The 26,086-nt window shown below is 34.9% G+C and overlaps 1 protein-coding gene across 1 annotated transcript in view; it reads right to left on the bottom strand.

The window, feature by feature from the left end:
• The window catches only part of LOC148945428 (purine nucleoside phosphorylase-like), a 74,858-nt gene extending 48,985 nt beyond the window's left edge, over positions 1-25,873 (bottom strand). The window contains exon 1 of the mRNA XM_089099037.1: positions 25,620-25,873. Coding sequence (XP_088955163.1) covers positions 25,620-25,873 — 254 coding nt within the window. The remainder of the gene's footprint in view (positions 1-25,619) is intronic.
• Between the last annotated feature and the right edge of the window lie 213 nt (positions 25,874-26,086).

The following is a 26,086-nucleotide window of genomic DNA, read 5'->3' as shown; positions in this document are numbered from 1 at the left end:
CATACAACAAGTAATAATATAAATGAATAAATAGATCTTAAAGCGAGTAAGGCTTAGATTGAAAATGAAAATCAAGCTTAAAGCGAAAAAAATATGTTTTCCTATTGAAGTATAAATGAAACTTAAAACGAACAGAAATTAAATAGACAATCAATGCAAACAAACATACAATAGATATTAATGTAAATTAATGAATAAATCTTGAAACGAGTGAACCTTAAATTAAGTATGCAAAACAAGCTTGAAACAAACAAACATCACTACAAACAAGAGTTTGGGTATGACATCCTTCTCTCACTGTAAAAGTCTAAAACCTACTGCGTCATTGGCGCTTTACTGAAAACTATATGCGTCTTGAACAGTCTTGGAAAGTATAAACAACATCAAACTGAATATTTGATGTATAATCATATTAATTGTTGAAAGATCCATCAGTTCAAGAATTTATGTCACAGTAATTTTATTTTTATTTTCAATGCCGCAAGAGCTGTAAAGTAAGATTCTTTTAACAAAATTGGTTTTCAGCAAATCACTAGTGCGCAGTAGGCTTTTGGTTTTTATTTACAGTTAAGAAATGAGGCAGTATCCAAACATTTGTTTGTAGTGAAACTATATCCGTCTTGAACAACTTTAAAAAGAGCTAATAAATTAAACAAAATATTTGATGTATAATGATATTGATTGCTGAAAGCTCATCAGTTCAAAATGTTACTATGATTTTAATGTTTATTTCAATATTAAGTACAAAAGAAAATATTTGTCATAAAATTGGTTTTCAGTAAAGCACCAATGATGCAGTAGGTTTTAGTCTTTTACAGTGAGAGAAGGAGGATACCCAAACTCTTGTTTGCAGTGATTTTTGTTCGTTTCAATCATCATTTGCATATTCAATTTAAGTTTCACTCGTTTTACAATTTATTTATTAATTTACATTAATATCTATTGTATGTTTGCTCGCATTGATTGCTTCAATAGGAAAATTATTTTTTTCGTTTTAACCTTGATTTTCATTTTCAATCTAAGCATTACTCGATTTAAGATCTATTTATTCATTTATATTATTACTCGTTGGATATTTTTACTATGATTGTTTATTTAACTTCTTTTCGTTTTGGGTTTCATTTATTCTTTAATAGTAATTTCTGGTCGTTTTAAGTTTGAATTTTCAAAGGTACTTGTATCTGCTGAGCTTAAGTTTAAAATTGCCTTTACTTTTCTTTGAAAAAGTTATTTTTCGGAAAGTTTTTTTGAAATTAATTTGGATAACAATTACCCGCTTACGGGTCTCCATCACGGCATTCATTCGACTGTCTATAGCCGTTGTGTACCATTAAGTGAAACAGTACCGCAGTTTATTATCATTTTGGGTTTGAATAGTTATAGGAATTTATTTATGCTAGTTTTTACTCTAATATGGCTCGTTGTTTTTGTTTGAAAAATTGTTTTCGAAAGAATCTTTTTAATTAATTTAAAGAAAGCGCAACAAAAAGTGATTTTTTTTGTTATCTAAATTCTCAAAGTTCCGATATTTTCAGCACAGATTTTTATTACTCATCGTTCAGGAAAGGCCTGATACATCTACGTAAGAAAAAAAAATCAAACCAAGAGTTCCCAAAGACAAAGAGAAAGTAACTTTTGTGTCGGCTCCACTGAAGCAGGTAATTAACCTTTTTCAAACCAAACGGTAAACAACTACGAGTGTAGAAAATACCACAAAATGAAAACAACAAAATAAGCAAAGTGGCAAAAAAAAATTATAGTATGTAGACGGTGAGAGCCGCTGTTTACCCCCCCCCCCCCGCAAAAACACCCCTTAAGCAAAATACCCCGCGGAGAATAACACCTCTCGGAAAATACCCCCCTCCCAGAAAATATCTACCCGTGGAAAATCCCCCCTCCCCCAAAAAAATACCTTTTGCGGTTGGTTAGTCTCCAATCACTTTCGTCTTATAAAAAAAGACTAGAAATGCCTGGGGATTATCAAATAATTTGTACCTCCATCCTCCTGTCGTCTCTCCCTTAGAGCTGATTCTGTAAGTAGTGTAGCTATAACAGTTACAACAAGACAGTCCCCCTGCCATACAACAAGACAAGTACTGTGTCAATTAAAGAGTGAAAACAGGTATATGGATGTTTTATTTTTATGGATGTTATATGTTTATGGATTTTTATTGTTCATTGTACTGGTGTTAAATATCATATTTCTGTTAAAAGTCATGACTTTCTTCATGCATTGATGTTTTTTCCCTGGTATTGTTATATGGTTAGAGTTTTATTTAATTTTTTTTTGTATGGGTTTTTTTGTATGGATATATGGTTTTTAATAGTTTTTCAGGCTGTTATGGATGTTTTAATGTTGGACATGATTATTCATTGTAGCATGATTATAGGAGTTGACGCTTTTACTCTGACATTGAGCGTGGATATAAAAAAACCGATAGCGAGTTAGTATCTCAGTCAATAAGTTGAATTTGATTAGTTTACATTACTTCAAATTGGAGAAATAAACGTTCAAATATTGTGAAAATGAGTAGTTTCACACTATTACACCTCGAAGGAGCTGACAGTTATGTTGTGAAGACAAGGGCCCCCAATGTAGCAGTTGAAATTGGAAACGATTCCCGACTAACATGTGAGTGGGATGAGATGTTTGGCAGATATTTTATATCATTGAGTAAATTTAAGTCAGATGAACAATTATGCTTTGCCACAAAAGTGAATATAATGTATTTATCACGACTACAGCATGGATTGAATGCTATTATGAAGCACATTGAGGAAAATGGGTTGACTCACCTAACGCAAAGAGAGTGAAAATATATTCTTTTAATACATTTCTGACAATAAAAATGTTTTTTTTTTATAATCTTTTTTTTTGATTAGACACTCTAGATGCTCGTTTACTCCGCCTTCTTTCTCTCCATGGTGGGTGGCGGTGTCCAAGAGGTATTGAGATTGTGCACAAATTAAAAACTTACGATTGATATTTTAGTCTATAGCTGGTAGTGGGAGTATCAAGAACGAAAATGATTGGATTTAAGAAACAGAAGATCTTACGGAATCTATTCAAATTGGGAAAATGTTTAGTGTTAAATGATGACTTTCTGGAATTATCTCTTCAACGGAAAATATTTTCTCTAGAAATGCTTAACAATATAATGGGAGCTGATTCCCAATCTTATTGTATGAAGCTTATGCGTTGTGAATCAAATGCGTTTACTCAATTTATTGATATATTAATTGAAACGAAACAAAATGACATTGTGATTCTGCTTTTAACCACCACCTAGAAATTCATTCTTTAAAAGAGTAGGAAATAAGTTTTTGTGACGATACTCGATTACTCCTCCTCCTCCTCCTCCTAGAAGACAATGTTTTTTCTATTGATTTTGAGTCAGTTTCTTTTTCGCAGTGAGACAGACGACATCAGAAAAATATATCATGCATGTTCACTTTGTTTATATACATTCAGTAGCTGGTCATCATGTGAGAACTGTACTACAGTTGATGACTATAATGAAAAGTGTAGATTATGCACTCCGTGTAAATTACATAAAGGATATGCTGTACAAATTAAGGACTGTAATACCTGTCTTGAAGAGACTTGTGACTCTCATCCTAATGGGTATCTATTCTCCAATTGTCATTATGATAAGTGTGACCAGTGGGAAAATACTTACCCTGGTATGATTGGAAAAAACCCTAAACATGACTTCAGCTTATTTCTACGGGATTGGTATCGTCGCGGATTTAAATTGTAATGGGAAGAAGAATTTGGAGCACGTTTCAATTGTAAAAACATGAATAGAAAATGGTTCCTGCGTCATCGTTGTGAGGACAATACTAGTAATGATTATAAACCTAGTGATTTTTATTTGACTGTGACAGAAAGTGATTCTTTATATGAGAATATTGTGTGCGACATTACTTCAAATAAACAGATATAAATAGGTGAGTTTTTCAATATGAATCGTAATAATATCATTGACTTCACAAGAAAATTTAATAAAAATGAAGTAACAATATATTGTGGAAAATGTGACCCTGACTTTGCACACCAGGTTCAGTACAAGTTGAGTCCAAATGATCTGCCACCACTAATCATTGTCGACGACGACTCTGATGATAACAATCTAAATGAGTATGAAGAAGAAGAAATCTATACAAATGAAGACAAAAGACTTTTTTTATAGTGTATACATATTTTATTAATAAACAAATTCACATACATTTTCAAAACACTTTATTCTTAGGGTACTGAAATCAATACTATACATGTCTGAGATTGTATTTTCTACTAGAAAGTCATTCAAACGTGGATTGTGTACATAAATGTTGAGAAATTCACTGAAAGTATAGTCAGTACATCGAAAAATGAAATAAAGTAATGCATGAAAACCACAGCTTTTGGTTGACAAATGTTGTACTCGCATCCGATTTTGAATAATTGTTTTCCCACTTCCTTCAAGGTAGTTTTTGATGTGTGGTGTGTAGAATGCATATGGTAGACCAAGAGGATCAAAAAATTCTATAGTCTTCGCTGTTTGATAGATGCATAGCCCGTCTGCACAGTCGATGGACTACTATTAACAATGATAATGGTTTTTTTAACAGTATGTATATAATCTAGGAAATCTGAGGGTATACAGTAGGATTTGTATTTGGACGTAAAAGGATCCATGTTAAATAAATCGATTATTTGATGGGTATTCATGGTGCAAAGTCTAAAAGAACACTACCATCGGGGGTATTTTCCCAATAGGTTTCAAATTAATTGAGTGAGATTAATATTACACTCTCTGTCAACGGTTTGTCAAAGGTACACTCTAAACGTACAGTACCCGCTCGGACAATACTCATATCTTGAGTACCAAAAAAGTCCAAAACAATGATACCATGACTTTTTGCGAACATTGAATCGGTAATACCATTTTCATATAGTTTATAATCTCGATCTAGGGATTGCATTGTCAATTAATATAGGGTTCTATAGGATTTGTCAAAGGACAAATTGTAGAGAGGAATTCCATTTACTTTACATACAAGAGAGGAAAGTCCAAATAATTCAAATTCATGTGGCGAACTTGTCCACGATCCTATGGCACTGGTACTTTTTACAAAAGCCCATGCAAGTTTCGAAGGAATTTCACCATTGATAAATGAAGAATCGGTGTAGGTACTTGATCCAGTGGCAATATGACGTTGATTGGCGATTGTGTGAGGAACGAGCAGTTTCATATTATTTCCAGAGGCTCTTAGTTTTTCAATTGCCAAAGCAACAGAACTCATAACCTGTTTTTTCGCGCATGAAGTATTGCCGAGGTGAGATTAACATTAGCATCGGGTGCTGCATCAAGTGTTTTTCTCAATATGAAATTGGACGGTGCAAGTTGTAAATTTATATCAATTTTAACATTGGGGGGAATCCATTGGGATATATTAAATATTTCATGATTGAGTCTACCAACTAAATGATACTCTTTGCTCACTGCCCAAGTGAGTTCACCGTCAGTATCAACATTTGATCTATAGTCATAGCCCATTGGCAGACCTCTCAATTTCTTATAGGCCATTGGAGTCATCAGCATAAATTGTATGTAAATCGCATAGTTTGATAGATTGTTGCTAGTGCTCACCAGTGTTCCATTTATGTAGACACATATTTGTTTAAATAAACTGTGTAGCATACCATTATCATAAGATAGCCCATCAACCTTGGAGGGAGGTAAATTGTCAGACTTTTTCCTCACCACAACTTTTAAATCGATAAATGTGGATGATAAATCTATGTAGTCTTCATTGGAATAAATTTGAAAATGTATGTTTTCAGAGAGGGATTGCTGTGGATAGAATTGCTCATATTACCCGTGTTTTACACGGACATCCACACTTTCTGCATTGAAAAGAATTAGAGATGTGGTGACAGTGGGATGAGATTCCTTGTGGGGTAGATATGCCATCTAGGAAAAGAAATGCCTTCTCGATCTAACAATTTTTCTTCTTGGTTTCTTTTTCTTATTCTTATTTTTCTTTGACAAGAGTAATGATTTCTTTCACTTCTGACCTGAGTAGAGACTGATGAGCGATGAGATGTTTCTCCTCCTTTTTAAACCTTTTCCACTTTGCCGTGATTTCAATCGCTCGCAAAGGGATTGTGCGCTGGACCTGAGATTTTGTGAAACACTTTCTTTAAAATCTTTACCATCCCCCCAATTGTGTAGCGTAGAGGATGCAAAATCTGCAGCAACCAGCGCAATATATTTTTTAGCCAACGGTATTGCAGAGCGAAACAGCTTAGCCAACCAACTGCCAAGCCCATAGCCCAACATTGACGAGCAGCCTTTATAATAGTCCATTCCATGACACAATTGTCGTGGTTGGAGAGCCGTAACATAGCAATCAATATCAGGACATACAAATATATTTTTTCTATTAGCCATTTTGTTGCGGCCGAATGGGTCGAAAATGACATGTAATCACGGCCAAACCTTTTGTTATTGCTAGAGGATCGGCTAATTAACTTTTTAATGCTAACTGAAAGAGTTGCAAATACGAAGTGTTTACAGGAACATACTGAAGATGCTTTATATTATAGTGATGAAAATTTTCATGGGTTGTTTTTCGTTAAAGAACACGTAGGAGGGGGATATTTGAATTACCAACTCTCGATGTTTCCACAAAGGATGCATAAGGAAATATGCAAGAGTCCGAGGCGAGACCAGGTGGATAATCAGCAAAAATAACACGATCCATCCCGCCAAAAGTGCCTGCGTTTTTCCCATTGATCATATTCTGTTTAGAGCCAAGAACATCTCTCAGATTATCATTGATATGTATCATTTCAGTGGCAACAGGTGAGTTAATGTAAATCCTATCGTGTTCCATTGAAAAATTAAAATGGAATGTACCATTCGTACGATATGACATTTTTCTATTGATTGCACGACACAAATCCGTCATAGTACCATATTCTTTATATCTTAATGTGACATGGGGATATTCACTAGATTTAAATGCTTCAACCCATCCATACTCGACAAAGAGTGACCAATCGAATGGTATAATTTTTATCCCATACACGCGATCTTTTCTCAGAATGTCATATTTATCTTTGAGAATGCAGTCGACAAGAGCAACTTCATATTTTCCATCATCGAATTTGATGGTGGGGGAGAGTTTCTTGTTTTATTCAAATCATTGTAGAGAGGATCGGAGACATTGGACATAAACGTTACAAAAATCGTTGGGCACTGTCAATATCTTTAACACTGATCCAAGAATCAAAATTAGAGTTGTATCCAAGAAAACGAAAAAGCAACTGTTTCATGCCCCTGTGAGTACGAGTCTTTAATATCTTTTCAATCTGATAGATTCCGGTGTTTTTAACTTTTTGTAATTCATAATCATAAAAGCCGCCAATAATCTCATCATCTTTCACGTCACGTAGACGATACGTTATGGGGGTAGTGTACAAGAGTTTGGAGACTTTAAAAAGTTCAGAGGACCATAAGTAATTACCCTTTTCAAAAACATTTGTAGTTCGATTGATTTTGAACAGTATCACCAGCATTGAATTTCTTCTTTTTCATTTCATTACCACCACCACCACCATTGGAATATTGTTTAAGAAAAGTGTCAAATGTATTGACATCATGATGAACTTCTGTTGGGGTTGAGTTGGACAGGGATCGATGTGGACGTTGATTATAAATCAACATGATTTTATCCAAATCATGAATAAAAGAAGCAGTATTTTTCAAAGTGCAATATCTAGAAATTAAAAGTCGAATAGTTCTTATCAGCCGTTCGGCCAATGCTGCCTTTATTGGACTATGACTATGGTAAAGGACTGTATTATATTTCAGTAGAGCCTTCTTTACATGGGAATTAATAAATTCACTACCCCGATCCGTTTGAATCTTCTTATAGCAATCCTGTTCAAATATAATTTCCAGAGCTTTAGCAACTTCATCGCCGCTCTTTAACCGCAGTGGAATGGCATATGCATAGCGACTAAAAACACTGATTGCAAATAGAATCTACTTATATGGGTGATTGTGACGCCGTTGAATCTCATCCAGAGTCAAAAGACATGCTTGTAGTATTTGTAATGGGGAAAAGGCTTTAGTTTTTCGATAGTGATTACCACGAACTCTACGATTACGATGTAGAGTGTAACTTGATTCATTCTGTAGATACTCTGCCACCCAATTTTTTCAAGTCCAGTGACTTAAGCAAGTGTGGTGGGTGAACTTACACTTCCCACTGCACCAATATTCTCATAAATATGTTTCAATGCTTCAACCATTTTGAACGTAAACACGTAGTGAAGTGTCCACTGCCCATTTGCATACTAACAGGTGATGGTGAGGGAGATGCAGTGATATTAAGACGTATTCACTTGACCCCCCCATTCATAACTCTATTCAAATCATTTCCACTTGGCGTGCTAGTATTTTCCGAAAATGATTAAAACCATCTTTTGATATTTGACTAAATTCCTTTAATCGTTTTAAAATATGTTTATTGGCAATAAGGCTTTTGGGAAAGTTTGATGAGTTTAAAAATGTATGCAGATGGCTGTCAAATGAAACAGTTCTTTTACGATTCGTGACCAAATCTGATAATAAATCTAGTAGAATATAGGTCTTGCAATGGATTACAACTTGATTCCCATTAGTATCAATTTGAACATGTTCACTGTCTTTGAGATATGTCAAGAGTCTTTTACACGGTTCACGATAGGAATGTGGCATTAGATCTGCAACACTTGTCATAACTTTAGATAAATCTTCTTTATTTGGTATTATTGTTGTTGATGATGATGATGAAGATGATGATGGAGCCATTTCCTCATTGTTATAAATGATATTTACTTGGAGTGGTCTCTCACGATAGGGCTTGTGTTTTTCGACTCGGCGAAGTGCATTTTGAAGCAGAATTAATTTTTCATCGTCGGCAATTGTCTCATTGTTAATGAATTTATTGAGAGTGTCCTCGAAATGGTCCTTTGTCGAAAGGGCGAGTTCAATTGGAGTCAATTTATAGGGTCTGGCCATTCTCTAGAGAAAACAGTTTACAAGTCCTGCAAGGATTGGCAGTAAAAGTGTAAAGAAGTTACCACCCGCTTGAAGAAGTCGTTTTCTTTTAAAATCATTTTCCTTTATTTTTGCTTGCCGCTGATGCTAGGGAGCGTACAAGGGAAAGATGTTGCTTTTTCTGTTCCTTAACACCTTCTGGAAGTTGAACATTGCCTTCAGTTTGATTTAAACAAAGGTCAGATACAAGATTAATGAATTCTCTGTCGACACCATTTTTGAGTATGGCCTTCCTAAGTCGTGGTTTTGAATTACCTAGGACGGTGAATAAATGTCGATGATCATGTAGTTTCTTCAGTGTCATGATTGCAACTAACGACCTTTTTTACTATTCACCGGCAGATATGCAGTAATTTCATTGTCAAAAATATCGGTGACTACACGCAGATTCTCGGATGTGTTCTGATTCAGGTTCAGTAGAATATATCCGTAGGGTTTGTTGGAAGCCCGATTGTAGGCCAAGAGTAGCAATTTCAGTTCACCCGGATACACCTGTCTGTTATGAGGGAACTGGAATCACTAATGCTAATGCATCCTAATGTTATGAGGGAACTGGAATCACGAACGATCCTGTAGATGATATAGTAGGGGCAATTCAAAGCAAGTGTTTTCATACACTTGCTCTGCTGAAAGAGATTGTGTAGAACTAGGGTTACGGAGAACTGTTGATGATGAGATCGGACAGTGAACAATTGTATCATCTCCTGAGACCATTCTTCAATGGACTCAGCCAGATCTTCAATAATCAACCAAGAGTTTGTCTCACTAGTGTTGAAAATTTCAAGTCCATGTATTAATTTCGTGTCTGGGGCAATAGTTTCTATTCTATCATAAGATTCTTGCCAAACACTGTAGCAATAGTAAATTTTTGTTGGATTTTCTATAAACATTTTATCACGATTTTGAATTATTTTTTTTAAAAGTGTCGTTTTGCCGGACATTGATGGTCCGCAAAGAAATGATGTAAATGGAGTTTTAAATTTATACATAGTCCACACTTGCATCGATTTCAAAACACAACTGACTGTAGATCGCATCATTCCCTTGAATAAATAATAATAGTAATTTCCCTAATCAGATTCGAGAAGAAGAAAAAACATTTTTAAGAATGATACATGTTTTTTACTTACAGAATAAAAACATCACTACAAAATACTACACGATTTATTGATACACACACACACACATAAAAACATGTAAAAGGCACTATCACTTAATAAAATTTAAAACAATTTTATTATTCAATAAAAAGACACTAAAAAAATCACTTATAACAATTGAAAATGGGTCCCCCCCCCCCCCCCCCGGAAGGGCGTGGCGGCTGCTGGTGGCGGCCGGCTAAGGCCCCCCCCCATCCCCAGGCAGGGCGCGGGACCAAAAAACAATTTGAACACTTTTCTATTTACAAAAAAAACATGACTCTACCTTGCTATAAAAAAACTGCTGAGTCGTGAAAAAAAACACTGCTGAGTTGAAAAAATCTATTAAAAAGAATCCCACCACCCAACCATTTACTATTGAATTTTTTCCCGACCGATGCGATGTCTATAATCTCGACATACACTTCGGTCAGAAGTTAGATAATGTCCGTGGGGTAGCACCGTCACACCATCCGCATACACAAAGACTTTATCCGACATGACACACATGGATATTTTATCAACTAAAACTGTGTGGTTTTTAAATTTTAAAGAGCGAATCGCCATGACTTTCGCCCTTGCTTTACTATTTTCCACACAGTTTCTATATACATTCATGTCGAAATTCTTATTCACGTAGTGTCTAGGCACCCCATTGCAGACTTTTTGTATTACCTCGTTGTGTGTTTGCACACAATACACCTTCAGACCTGCAAGCACACCACTGGAAATCAAGTCACTTCCCGTCTCTGATTTTAACATTAATAACTGATTTGGGGCCTGACGTTTCACTAGCTTCGGGTAAATGGACTCGTCCCAATTGGTAAAGTCCATTCGAGAGCTAATGTGCACGCCTTTTTCCAAATCTTCCAGTAAATTTGCGGTTCTAACTTTTAGCAAAAGTGAATCACTGTCCCCCTAATATACTCGAACTTCTCCCTCCCCCGGCCATCGGCGCCTACACACATCGTAAAAGAATGACAACATGAGTTTTTTCTACATTTCGGTTATTGCGCTGCCACCTGCAATATTTTTATTCAGAATTACATTTCTTTTTTTCTATTTAAGGGGACCATATTCGAGTATATGATGGTGAATGATCGGCAACGATTCGAGCACATTCTTTTGGGTCAGTCACGACGTCACAACGACTTCTATTACGTACACTCTCACACATTTTACCGAAGGCTGAATTCAAAATGAGTTTAAAAATTTCCTTTTCAATCTTTGTTTTCGCTTCGGAACGTTTACTGACAAAAGTGCCAATAAACGTTTTCAAATAGGGTTTCTGGTCAAATTGGAGGGCTCTATGTGACGTTGTTGACGTTGAAATCAATGGCTACTATCCACCGCATAAGAACGTGATGTACAACGTTATTCTCTTTGCGGATGAAGGTCGGCGATAAGTTTTTGTTTTGAAGGTGTCCAGTGCACACCACCATCCTCTACCACAGAAATATCGTATGGACTCAAAGAATCCCTAGTCACCGTTCTGTTTATGCACGGGAAAACAAAATCCTTCACCGAGTCATGATGCTCCACGGTATTTCACCATCAATTTCAAAAAACCGTCCTTGCGGTCCATTCTCCTCAACATTGGCAATGTTGTGGAAATCTGAAGCACTAGGATCGTTAAGCCATTTATAATTTCCACACGGCAAATAGTAGTGAGACATTGCCGACGGATAGAGGGAGTTCATATCTAAGATAACTGCATCCAACTTTACACCGGTGTCTCTTCCAGTCGGATCAGTTTCAAGGATACGATCTCCATGAAAAACATATATCCAACCCAATCCAACCCAATCCAACCCAAAGATTTTATCCAACCTAATCCAACCCAATCCAACCCTAATCCAACTAAATCCAACCCAAATTCCCCATAGATTTTATCCGTGTTCTTACACACAATATCCAGCAACGTTAATACATCAGTTGCCAAGTACAATCTATAATAATCCCACCCATTTTTACACCTTCCCTTAGCCCAAACCCTCTTGGCAAATTCATAGTCGACAGTGGTGCAATTGTTCCTCAGAAAGCCTCGTGGTGGAGTTGTAGTACTCATACGGTTATATGCCCTTACACGTTAATAAATCTTACATTTCACCGTCTGGAAAGTGCTGTTTAAGGAGGTGTTGCTTAAGGAGGGGGAAACTATTAAAATCGTCACTTTTCTGTACTTCAATGAGTTGTCTTAGGGATTTGGGGACGAAGCTAAAGGAGTCTAAAAAACGGATCTTATTCATGCACAATTTATTGTTATCTATTATTTGCCATTTAAATTCTAAGAGCAGCAGCATTTCAGACGACTTCAGTGTGATATTATAAGAAAAAGAACCATATACCCATACGCCATCTACAACTCCAGCTCTTTGCAATCGTGCCAACGCCGGTAAAATAAATTTCATGTCATAGCTGGAATTGTGTATATATACAGGTAGAAACAATTGTTGACTAACGTTTAAATTACATGATGGATGGGCCACTCCACAAAAGTTACTCAATCCCGATACAATCGGGTTGCCCAAATGATCGTGGTCGCGGAACATCCCTTTACCCCATTTCCCCTTACCCCCTTTCCCCTTTCCCTCTTTCCCATTACCCTCAACAAATTCACCATTACAAACCCAACATATTTTGTCAGTTTTAATGGCCAACTCGTCCTCTGGTGATAAAGTCATTTGATAGGATGTATTTCGCAGCCGTGATATCGATTTATTTGCTGTTTTAATGAGTGCTGTCACGACTGAGAGCAGATAATCCTCACCACCCAATCTCTTAATTACCTCTACCAATTGCATGGAATTACACGAGTCTCTTTGTACGTGAGCATAAGAGACTGCAATGACCTCATGTTTTTTAACAAGATTTGAATTCAATGGATCATACACATCTATGAGAGCTGCTTCGCAGTCTAAGGCCACCTTGTCACTCTGTTGGAGTGAATTTTGAAAGTTCTTAAATCGCAAGATGGCCCTGTCACCGCTAACCGTTTGCACAGATTGACATCTGTTGTGATGTTGTTGTGACGTGTATTTTATGGTATCTGAGTGTTTTAGTCGTAGATGCCTTTATTATCCCTTTATAGGGGAGATAAACTCTGGCCCTAAGGTAATTTAACTTTGGTAGCGTGCCTTAGGCTATGACCGAACTAATGAGGCGTACCAACTGGGTATATTCGAGGGGCTAAAGGTAGATTGTAGAGAGTTTGTCTAAAATACAATACTTTTATTCATTTTACACATAGTAATTACAAATATAGATATGCTACTGGGACTGGCTGCCCCAAGTAGACCACAAGTCTCAAAAAACTACAATAATATATAATAAGATACAGACACTTATAATGATCCGACAAAATCCCAAGGTATTTCTAATGAGAAAATAAACGAACAGAGGTTCACCCTGAAAGTAAAAAAGACTGACTTCAGTCTCAAAATTTGGGGTATATATTTGGAAAACTAACCACGTCCTTTCGGTACACTGACACATTTAGCCATGAAATTGGTTATTGAGCATGGTTCCTCCAAGCCTACACATTCCACGATTTGTATCTTTATCTTAAAAAGTGGTATTTTGAAACTTTGTTTTTGCGTCGTAATATATTTTTACTCAATTAATAATTAAATACATTAGAAAGCTTTACCACAATACTCACCATTTAAAGAAGAATTGTCCCAATTCTCAATATTTTACTTTTAAAGCAATTTATTTTCGTTTACAGCTATTATGCTGCCATCTTTGGGTCATTATTTGCATCGACCCTCAATGGGTTTCCTTAGGGTTGTGTTTCTGGTCCAATATAGGCCATGTTCTTTTCTGTCGAAGGATTTCAATTCGAAATTCATCCTTGTTTCTCTTTTTCTCTGTCTCTAGGACTGAAAAATACTATTTTTACCTTTATTATATTCATCTTCTGTTTTAATTTGACCCCAAGCGGCTTACACATAATATTAGTGGATTTGCTTAAATTATATTTCAAGTTATATTAGAAAAGTTTTGAATTATTTGAGTTTAAATTTAATTCCCATTAATAATTTAATTTATCTGTTTGATGTGGTTGATCTACCGTTTATTTTTCGTTTTAGAATTTCCTTCGATAAATAACATTATTGATTTTTAAAGTTTCACATATTTTTCCAGCACAAAGCATTTTCACATATTTCAATAACATAAGCCATTTGGGCTATGTAGCACAATATCTAGGCCTAAATTAAGTTCTGATTTTATCTCACTTTTGATGAACTTGTAGTAAAGTCTGTATTTCTGCTATAGTTTCCAAATATCAGTTGATCAAGTACGGTTTGGTTTCTGATGTTATGAGATGAGAGTATCAGGATATATTTAAAGTGGCTTCAAAATTTTTTACTTTCCGAAAATGTGTCAAAATATAATTGAAGGAAAAATGGACCCGAGAAGATGCTACAAAAAATTTGATTTCCAAAAAAATAGCTAAGGCTGTATCCAAAATAAATATTCACATTAGAATACATATAAAAGAATATAGTTTTACATATATAGCAGAAAAAAACACTCAACTTCGTAAAGTTTAAATACTTTTATTTACTTTTCTCTCTTTTAATTACTCCAAAAATAATATCCCGCTTAAGTCGAAACATTATGTTTCTTGCTGGATTATTCTTTCAAACTTAATACTAAACGGATTATTTCACAATAAAAAATATTAATACGTTGACTCGATGTCAAACTTTTATATATTGCATTAAATCACTAGTTAAAACTTAAAGAAAATAAAAATATAGTATATGTATACAGGCATTGTGTAATAACTTACACAAGTATTTAAGTCGCAAAACTAGATATGTTATTATACTATTGGTTAAAACTTAAAGCATTTTTAAAAACAAAACACGGTATAGACTAGTATTGGAATTAATTCCAATTATTTTTTTGTTAATTGCTCATGAAGTATTAATGTAGGATACTTCTTGAATGATATAAACATAAAAAACACAAATACTCAACATTTAATTCGCTATATTAACATGGATAGTTTAGTATATATATATATATATATATATATATATATATATATATATGTATATATATATTAACAAAATTTATGTTGATACATAACTTAATTGTTAAAAAAAATAATAATTATGTACTTTAATAATTTATTTAATCACTGCAATATTTGTTCTTTTTATAAGTTTTAATTAAGTCCGTCAAGACTTTTATATGATAAGTCCTAACTGCAATTAAAATATTTACAAAACAAAAGCAACTCCGACAAATAAATTTATGCACTATAACTAATAACTGTATTAGCCTCTATATAAGGGCTTGGCAATATTTCATATAAAATAACTTTTCTATTTACATTTCTGTAATAATTTTTTTTTAATATAATTCTATGTTTATAAAATGTTTCCAAAATATATTTATACCAGTATATATTTCCTCAATTACATTTGTTACAATTATATAAATTTTCCAATATACGTCTATATACATTTTGTTTTCAAACTTTGGTTCTATTTTGAACCCACTTGTGTCATTAACTGTCATTAGCTTATAAGCCTGTTTGTTTATTTTGAATTTTAAGCTTTTCAATTCTTTTCGAATTTCTAGGTACTTGAGACAGTTTTATAACATTTTTGTCTGTAATCTCTCTTTTTTTTAGCTTTAATGTCTTTTTGGTTTAAGACTTTATTTACAGCTTATATCTGATAAGCTAAAAAATTTTTGCTGTTCACCTTATACCTGTTATGCCATTATCAAATGACTTTGCCTGTACTCTGAAGGTTCGCTTACCATGACTGCCTTCTGGTAGCTCCTTATAACGTTTCCAGGTCCTCTTGTCATGGCTACAGCTAAAAGTACTATTATGAACCTGCACACACAATAATTAATTATTTATATTATTGTCACACTTTCTGATTTGTTGCCACAATTTTCTCTTGGGCTATTCTTTTATCAGAAATGTGGCCCTTCTGCATAAAATACCTGGCCTTCATGGCACAGTAATTCAGTTTTTGACATACAAGTGACAATGACTATTTTCATTTTAACTTCCCCACTTTTAGTGGTCTTGTCTTAGGTTTCAACTTCAAATTAAGTCCTTATGGATATTATGTTAATTTTTTTTTATTTTTCATGCCATTTTAGTCATTTTTCTGAAAACGACTTCCACATAAGGGAGCCAAATTTCTTTTCTTGACTTCTTTGAGCATTTGTCCAATAAATCTATTAATCTCGGCCCGCGTTAACCAATGTAACGGTGACTCCGTAGTATTAATGCTACTTATTTGTACTTATTTAGTACAATTTCATACTAGTTTGTTCGGCAAGTTCAATAAGTGCGTCTAACAGAGTTTAACTGACTTTATTCAGTTTATTTTCCTTTTAGTTTCGTCTGGCTATATTTTCAACGTGAACCCTTCTCTTTTTTTGATTCGTTATTTCAATGGAGCTTAAGGGTTTTTTCAAGTCTTTTCCCGTTTTTTCAGTAAAATATGTCTTTCCTAAGCCTATATTTATGTTTCGCGTATTTTTCAAAAACCGTTAACAAGTTTTTATGCTGATTGCCCTTCTATGGTCAAATTCATTATCTCCATATTTTTAAGAGGTGGGGGGCGGGTTGTCTAATTTTTGCAGCCTGTAATTATTGAAATTATTCATTTTTTTTCTTCGAAAGTTTTTGTGTTAGAAAAGTACTGTAGTTTTTCAGCAAATTTTTTTTTCAGAACACTTTTAATTAAGTTTTGCCCCGCATTTGCTAGTTCTCATTTCTTCCTTAAAATGCAATTTTTACGATATACTGGTTGCCAATTTTATCCCAGCTTTAATTACTATTTTATTTGCCAAAGAAAGAGAGACAATACTTCCGTTGCAAGGCTAAATAACTTTGAATTCGGTGCTCCTTATCTGTGGTTTATTGATAAGCTTGAATCTGGGAGAATTACAAGAATGAATTTCTGTTCAGTGTTCATTACTGCGAGTTTCCTTTTGTTGTGTGAGCCTATATTTTATTTTCAATGAAAAAGTGGATACTGTTTAGTTTTTGTTAGGGTTCAACGGATTGGGATTTGGGGGTTTGGGTTGGCACAGGTGAAAACCAATTGTTTAAACTAGGATTCTCCTGTGCCAGTTTGTTTTCTCAGATCTAAAACATCGCTAGAGTTAAAATTATTATCTTGAACTATTGTGGTTTGCTTGTGACGATGAGGTTTAATTTTTGGTTTATTTTTAATGGATTTTGTCCTTGGCTTTTACCTCCTGGTAATTTTTTAGGTTATAATTTATTTTTATATCGCTTTTTGTTTCCTTTACCTAGCACTCTTTTTGCTTTCTAAGCTTATTCTAAGTTTTGCTTAAACCTTTATAGCGCTTCTTTAAAATTTGTTTTTTTTTTCTTTCTACCATTTTTAATTTTAAAAAATATATTATATTAGACTATAACTAATTATAAAAAGATTACAGCTAGCTTATACATGTAGTGCACTTAATGTAAACTCTTGCTGTTTTTCTTATTAATACTATTTTTTAATTTCTTCAAAATAATTTTTTCAAATTCGACTGAAAGTGTCACCTCAAAGAGTCAAAGGTCAGTAGATGCATTGCATTTACTTAAAAACTAGAGGCCAGCAGTGGTCGAGCTCAACTCCAAATTTCCTAGCTTCCAGTGACCCTATATCCGTAGTCAAACCTCCTTCGTTTTTTTATTATCCTCCCAAAATATATTTTTCCAATATACATATCAAAAGAATTGCCTTTGAATGCTGATTTCAAATATGTATAATTCAATTTGTTTCCTACACCCATTTAAAAGTTACGTGGCCTTATTAATTTTATGAAATGAAGCCTAATTTGTTTTTACATGTCTTGTCATTACACCGTTCGCGAAGTTTTATCTCGTATCGGAAACAAAATTTTTGCAGGAAGCTATGATGTCACTTCAGATCGGAGATAATAATTTAGCGTTAGAATGTGACAGTAATAATTTTTACTGGCGATATATATTTGAAAGCAAACTTGATGTCATTTATATACCGATTGAAAATGAAATTATAGATAATTCTTTAGAGGCTTATTACTCGTTTTATTTTTATGTCTTATTTTTTTTCCGTTATAATTATTTTACTCAAATATTAATCTGCTGGGGGCTACAGTTGTTCTGCCTTTCTCCGTTTCCTGCTCCAAGTTTTGGACCTCATATTTTTGCCTTTCTTCTTTATAATATTCGCAAGTTTTTCCGTGGTCTCTATACTGTGGTTTACAAGGCTCTGAATCCGAGTGCTGTTTTTTTGCCTCGTCAAATATCTTTAATCTTTGTTTCTCTTGATTTTTGGCCTTTTTCATAAGTGTTTTAGCTACTTGTGCAGCTGACAAAGGAACTTCTTGCTGCCCCTTTGGTTTTTTTTACTGTTCTCCATAACTCTTTTCTTAAAGAGGGTTTTCTTGGCGATGGCCCAGGTGTAGTTATATCGGTTTCTGTAGAAGAATTTTCAGTGTCACATTCTGTTAGATCGCGTCTGGTAGATGGCGTTTGTTCTTAAAGCCATTTTTGCGTTAAGACTGTAGATGAGTCTAATGTATGAAAATCAGATAATTCATTGGTTCCTTCAAATTTTTCTTCCTCTGTGAATTTTATCCTTGGTTTATCACATTTTAAACCCTTATGTTGTGTTTGATTTTCTTCATCGCTAGTATCCAATGAGTAGCGAATATTTCCCTTTTTCTCTTGTTCGTTATGTAGAGTTTGTAGCCAAGACTTGGCTAAATACTCCTTCCACTCCTCCCAACTTTTGTGGTCATTAAAAAGGTCATACAATTCATATGGTTTTCTGATATATACTGGTGAGATTATGTCTTCTACTTCGTCGTCTGACTGAATGGGTTCCGTGCTCCACTACTTTGAAAATTATCCCTTTTTCATTCTATGAGAGTGTACTGTTCCTTCCTATTCCTAGTGCTAATGCTTTAGAATATTTTCTAAGTTATTTTGTAGGATTTTTACAATCCTTTAGGGCCCATGTCATTTTGGTTTGAACTTTTTTGTTCCTTCCAGATTCGTTTTGTAAACATAAACCAAATCTCCTAAACAGTAACTCGTTTTATTTCTGCTTGTTCTGTCATAATTTTCTTTTTGTTCTGTTTTCACATCTTCCAGATTGTCTTTAACTTGTTCCATAGCCTTTTTCATTCGCATTACCATCTCTTGCTTACATTGGTCTAAGTTGTAATATATTCTGTCATTTTGTGTTTCATCTAAACAAATTCGGGGATCTCTTATGTGTTGCAAAAAAAATGGTGTTTCTTTTAAGGTACGTGAAAAAGCTGTATTTATTGCAAAGACCACAATTGTTAAATGTTCATCCCAATTTTAATTTTCATCTCTTGCATGTATTCCCAGCATGTAAGCTAATTCCGTATGCTTACGTTCAACCTTCCTATTAGCTGCTGACATGTAAGACTAGGTAAACCATCGTCTAATATCCAGATATTCTGTAATTTCGTCTACTATTTGGCTCTAAAACATGGCCCATTGTCGCTAAGTAAAACTCTAGGGAAAATCCCGTGTTCCAGAAATAGGCGATTGACCAAAACTTTCGCAATGGTTTTTGTCTTTTCATCTTTAATTGGAAAAGCCTATAAATATGAGTTAAAATGGTCGACTATGGTTAGTACGCACCTGTTTCCTTTCCTGGAAACTGTTAAACTTCCTCCTGTTCCCCAAATGTCTATTGACATTAATTCTCCTACCCCTGAAGGGGTGGGGTATTGACCTAATTCAGCACTAGGGGTCCTTGGTGGCGACTTTTGTTTGGCACACTCTTGGCAGCTTTGTATAAAAGCTTTGACTTTTGAGTACATTTTTAAAAAATGCCGATTTACTTTCAATCACTCCATAGTTTCGGCTTCCCCCAAGTGAAAGCCAATCCTCGCATGTGCAATCTATAAAACTTCTCTATCTGCAGACTTTGGACTTACTTGAATAATTTTTAAGTAATTTTTTCTATATTCTTGCGATGGTCTATGATATCTTACTAGAAGATTTTTACTTTCGTCAAGATCGAAATTATCTAAGTCCTTTAAAAAATGTTTAAAGGGCTCTGGCAGTTCCGTTCCTTTTGATAAAAAGGATTTCATTGCTAAACAAAAAATCATCTTTATCTTGATAATCCGCAATATTTTCATTAGACAGTATTTCTGGCCCTTCCAGTTCGTTCTGGATGGTTATTACCAAATTTCCTTCCGTATCTGGAGTTCGTGACAAATAATCTGGTAAAATGTTTGTACGGCCCTTTATATATATTGGGGTATATGAATATGCTTGCAGACGTAGTATCCCCCGTGTCAGCCGGGCTGAAGTATTTTGCATCGTATGTAGCCAAACTAATGATTTTTGGTCTACGCGTAAAATAAATTTTTTTCCAAGTAAAAATTGTCGAAAATATTCTGTAAAAACTACAACTGCCAAACACTCCCTTTCAACTGTCGAGTATTTTTTTTTTGCTTCTGACAGTGACCTACTGGCGTATTGAACTATTGATTATACTCCTTCAGAATTTATGTTTAATAATATGGCTCCTATGCCGTACCCCGAAACATCTGTTTGCAAACAGAAGTCTTGTGACAAATCTGGCAATTTAAGTATTGGTGCCAGTAATAGTTGCCTTTTAATTTCATTTAGTGCTTTTTTTGCGTCCGCTGGACATTCGAATTTACCTGATTTTTTCAAAAGTTTTGTCAAAGGTTGTGGTATTGTGGCATAATTTTTAATATATCGTCTGAAATAGCTTAACAAACCACAAACTGATCTGCAGCTTTTTTTATCTTTAGGAGACTGTAAATTTTCTATGACTGTAAATTTTTCTGGATTTGGTGAAATAGTACCTTGGTTTATCAGGTGTCCAAGAAAAACTAATTTTGGTACTACTATTTTTAACTTTTCTGGTTTTAATTTTAAACCTGCTATTTCAAACTTTTCCAGTATTTTTCTAAGTCCGACCAAGTGGTCTTCCAGGTTTTCATTAAACAAAATTACATCATCTAAATAAGCCAAGGTATCTTTTTTCCTTCCTAGTTCGTTATCTTTTAACACTAAATTCATTAGTCGACTAAAACAATTTGGACTAAATGATAAGCCAAAAGGCATACGTTCAAATGTGAACGTTCTTCCATCGTCTAAGATTACTGTAGCCTTATGCTTTGTTTCTGCATCTAAAGCGATTTGCCAATAGCCTGCTATTAAATCAAAACTAGTGTAATATTTTGAACCCCCTAACAAATCTAAAATCGCATCAATTCTTGGTAACTTCATCACGTCCTTAACCGTGACGGCATTTAGTGATCTAAAGTCTATACATAATCTCCAGGTGTTATCTTTTTTCCTGACTATTACTAGTGGAAAACACCAATCACTAATACTTTCTTTAATTATTCCCTGATCTTCCGTTTCTTTTATTTGGCTTTCTAGCCATGTTTTTAAATGATAAGGTGTTTTATACGGTGATTTTTTGATTGGAGGGCCCTCTGTTGATATCTTGTGCGTGATTAAGTGAGTTAATCCGTAATCCGCTTTGTGTCTTGCAAAAGTCCATTTAAAATCCCAAAGAATATTTTCCACCCTATTTTTTACGTTTTCCGGTAAATGTTTTAAATCAAATTGTTGCAAAAAATCCGTTTTCGACATTCCATACTTTTCTTGTGGTTGTGGTTTTAATGAGGATAAATTTTCGTGGCTAGTGAAGTTTACGCTTAATTCTGGACTGTTTATAGATTTTATTTCCGAATTTGAAATGTTTTCTACTGATTCAAGCTCTACCTTGTTCAGTTTTATTTTGTTATTGCTTAGATTTGATATTTCTTAATATGTTATACTATTTTCAAAGTTTATAACTTGATTTTCCACGAAAATCATTGGGTATTCGTTTATGGTGTACCGTCCTATGAGGTATCCATCGTATTAACCATTCCTACTTTTGCATTTAATGTTACTAGAACTTTAGCTGTCGTTCCCCCATGTCCTGTGATTTTTCCGCTTATTTTTTGGTTATAATTCAAAACTTCAATTTCTTTATTTATTTCTCCGCAAATTTTTCTATTATTTTCATTTGACTGGTTTATGGTTATTGCATCGGATATGGGTCCCCATACAATCCCATATTTTCTTATGGCATCTACTCCTAGAATACAAGGAAATGGTAGCTGCTTGCATATTATTACTGTTACTGTTATTTCTTTATCCCCTGCACTAAATTTCAGTGGACATTCTCTGAAAATTGTCATCCTGTGCCCTGTCACTGATGTCAGAGTATTCTGGGATCTGCTTACGTGATTTTTGACACTAGGAGGAAACTTCTTAAAAACTTCCTCTAGAATTAATTATTTATACGCTACTGTATCTAGTAAATATGGTAAATTTTGAAAACACTCAATTTTAAAACAAAGCAGAATCGGTAGACTGTTATTATTTGCATTCGCATCACAACATTCTAAACGATTTAGGGGTCTTTGTAAAGAAACAGCTCTTTCGAACCATACAGACTGTTATTTCCGTTTAAATGTCCTCCGTTTGGCCACAAATGCCTGGGATTACACCAGTTTTCTTCAGCACTGCGACTTTGACCCTGAGTATTGTTAACTGCTTGCCTTCTGGCCCTAAACCTCGGGCTACTACTAAGTGTTTGGCACGTATAATTTATTCTCTGCCTTCATAAATTTCTCTCCTTCTGCTTCCTGAATTGGTATCTTGTCTTGTACGTCTGCCTTCTATGGGTATTTTATGCCAACCATTTGACACATAGTAATTTTGTTTGCCACAATTATAGCAATTGAAACTTTTCCTATATTGCTTGGTAATTTGCCCTTCCTCGGGGGGTCTATATCTATTTCTATATATTCTTGACCTGCCACCATTTGCTCTATAATTTTCCTCGGGAGGAGGAGGTGGGTGTCCATAATACTTGGTATTCCAAGTCATTAAGGATCTAATACCATGGCATTGGTCATCAAATGTGGAGATGTCAGTCCATTGTGGGACGAATTGGCCTTCCTCGTGCCTTTTTGGTTCACGATTCGGCTCCTCAAAGTTCATCCTCTTCTGTCCCCTTTCATATTTTTTACTTTCTTGGGCTCCTGTGTTATTTATTGACATCTGATCTGACCTTTTCATAGCCTCATCAATTTTTACCTCTGTTTCGACTAGTATTATAGCCTGCTCTAAATTTTAAGGTTTCCGCGATAATATTAGTCTTAATAACTTTTTTGGTAACCCTTGGGTAAAAGTATGTAGTTGTACTTTCTGTACTGTCTCGTCATTTCCGCCTTTCTCTAATTTTAAACGCACGGATCTACAAATTTTGTCGGCATATTCCCTGATACTAGTTAAGGTATTGAATGTGACTACCTCTGTTCTTAACCTCTCGGAGATGCTTGTTTCTATGAATCTTGTTTTAAAAGACTCAATTAGAGTACTGATATTTTTGGGCTCTTTTTCCTTAATTGCCTCAAAATGCTTAAGGGCGCTTCCCTTTAATCTGGCTGCAACGCATTGATCTTTAACCTTATCCTCAAATGATTCAGTTAGTTCTTCGAAAATTTTTAATTTTTCGATAAACTCATCTACATCTGAAATTCCCGCGTATTCCGGTATAATTTTTGCAATTTCAAGTATTATTGATAGGGAAGTCATTTTTTCCTCTGGTAAAGCCATCTTATTTCAATCTACTATTTTTATCTAGCCCTCTCAACCCAGTTTTTCCAAGGGCCACCAGTTGTTGTAAAGTTGTTGTGAAGTGTATATTTATGGTAATTTGGTGTAGTTGTCGTAGAAGCCTTTATTCTCCCTTTATAGGGGAGATATACTCTAGCCCTAAGGTAATTTAGCTTTGGTATCGTGCCTTAGGCTATGACCGAACTAATGAGGCATACCAACTGGGTATGTTCGAGGGGCTAAAGGTAGATTGTAGAGAGGTTGTCTAAAATACAATACTTTTATTCATTTTACATATAGTAATTACAAATATAGATATGCTACTGGGACTGGCTGCCCCAAGTAGACCACAAGTCCCAAAAAACTACAATAATATATAATAAGATACAGACACTTATAATGATCTGACAAAATCCCAAGGTATTTCTAGTGAGAAAACAAACGGGCAGTGGTTCACCCTGCGAGTCAAAAGGTCTCACTTCAGTCTCAAAATTTGGGGTATATATATGAAAAAATAACCACGTCCATCTGGTACATTGACGCATATAGCCAGGAAGTTGGCGATTGAGCAAGTTCTCTCCAATCCCAAACATTCCACGAGTTGTATCTTTATCTTAAAAAGTGGTATTTTGAAACTTTGTTTTTGTGTCTTAATATGTTTTTACTCAATTAATAATTAACTAAATTAGAAAGCTTTACCACCCATCTGTGACGCTTGCAATGCTTCAAATGATTATTTAACTTAATTTCTGACCGGAATCTAGAAAGGCATATTGGACAATAATGGCATTCCCCCGTTGTTTCTATTTACCCTCCCCCAGAACCTGACTAATATTTATTATTGGAAAAAAATGTCCAATTGAATCGGGATCACTGACTGGTTTGTAAAGAAGCCAAACCCAATGTTCCACTGATTCAATGGACGGAGCCCTCACTGGAAATATAACCCCCTTTTTGCGGTCATCCCCCTCAAATTCGGTTTCATAGTGTATAACAGTAACACCAATTTTTAAATGTACATTAGCCCACTCAAAAATAGTTATCCCATTAAGTGTTGCTGGATATTGATTATTTAAACAATTAAAATCTACAATAGGGAAATTTGGACTCCCATTAACTGCATAATTGTCCAACAGTGTCTTACTAGCATTCTCTTTCAGAGGCGTGTGAGCTGCCACAAGAAATGCATATTTGAAGCATTGAAGCCCTGTATCGAAATTGAAGCGTTGTACAACTTTATACTTTTTTAAATCTTCATTATATTTTGGTCCAACCACCCCCCTCCCACCTCTTAAAATAAAACTCTTTTTAAATTTACCCACATTAATATCCAAACTCCAAATAAATAAAACCACCGACCCACTACCCACCTCAGTATAATTATCCAATTTCGTTACTATATTATCAACAAATCCCATAAAATCATCTGCAAAATTATTCAGGTCCGGATGAAGTGGTAGCATTTCAGTACAAAAATAACGCTCATACACCTCATCCGCCTTTTCATTTAAATTAATTATTTTTTGTGCGATGGCAGCCTTAATCCCATCCCTTCCACCTCCCTCCCTAATCACTCTTTCAAGAAGGGCTCGAATCTTGCCCACATAGGAGTGTACTATATCTACCGGATCCGTTATGATGTTACCTGATGTTAGTGAATTAAATGGATCCCTAAACTCAGCCCTATAAACATACACATTATGCAAGGCAGAGTCAACTAAATTAAAATCGGGCATAACAGAGGGTGTTACGGGGACTTCATGCCCTCCACCAATTTGCTCAATTATGGGGATGTTTTTTGGTGTGAAATCCCACAACTCACTCAACAAACCCTCGAGTGTATCAGGACTGAGACGATCAGCCCATTCGAGGGTAGTTGGTTGATCCAACTCCCCTTCAGATGTACTTGGTACATTAATGTAACTATCCCTTATATTCGGAGGAAGCATACTTCAATTAAAATCAGACATGACAGGGGGTGGTACGGGGATTTCATGTCCTGCACTAATTTGCTCGATGGTGGGGATTTTGCATGGTGTGGGATCCCTAAACTCACTCAACAAACTGTCGAGTGTATCAGGACTGAGAAGCATACTACTACTACTACGAGTACAATCATATCTAACTCAATCACTTAACAAATTTGTAATCCATTCCTGTGA

This window comes from Artemia sp. Qi Xiang Cuo, chromosome 13, assembly GCF_049724085.1.
Source record: "Artemia sp. Qi Xiang Cuo chromosome 13, ASM4972408v1, whole genome shotgun sequence".
NCBI lineage: Eukaryota > Metazoa > Arthropoda > Branchiopoda > Anostraca > Artemiidae > Artemia > Artemia sp. Qi Xiang Cuo.
This window is presented reverse-complemented; position numbering and strand designations above follow the sequence as displayed.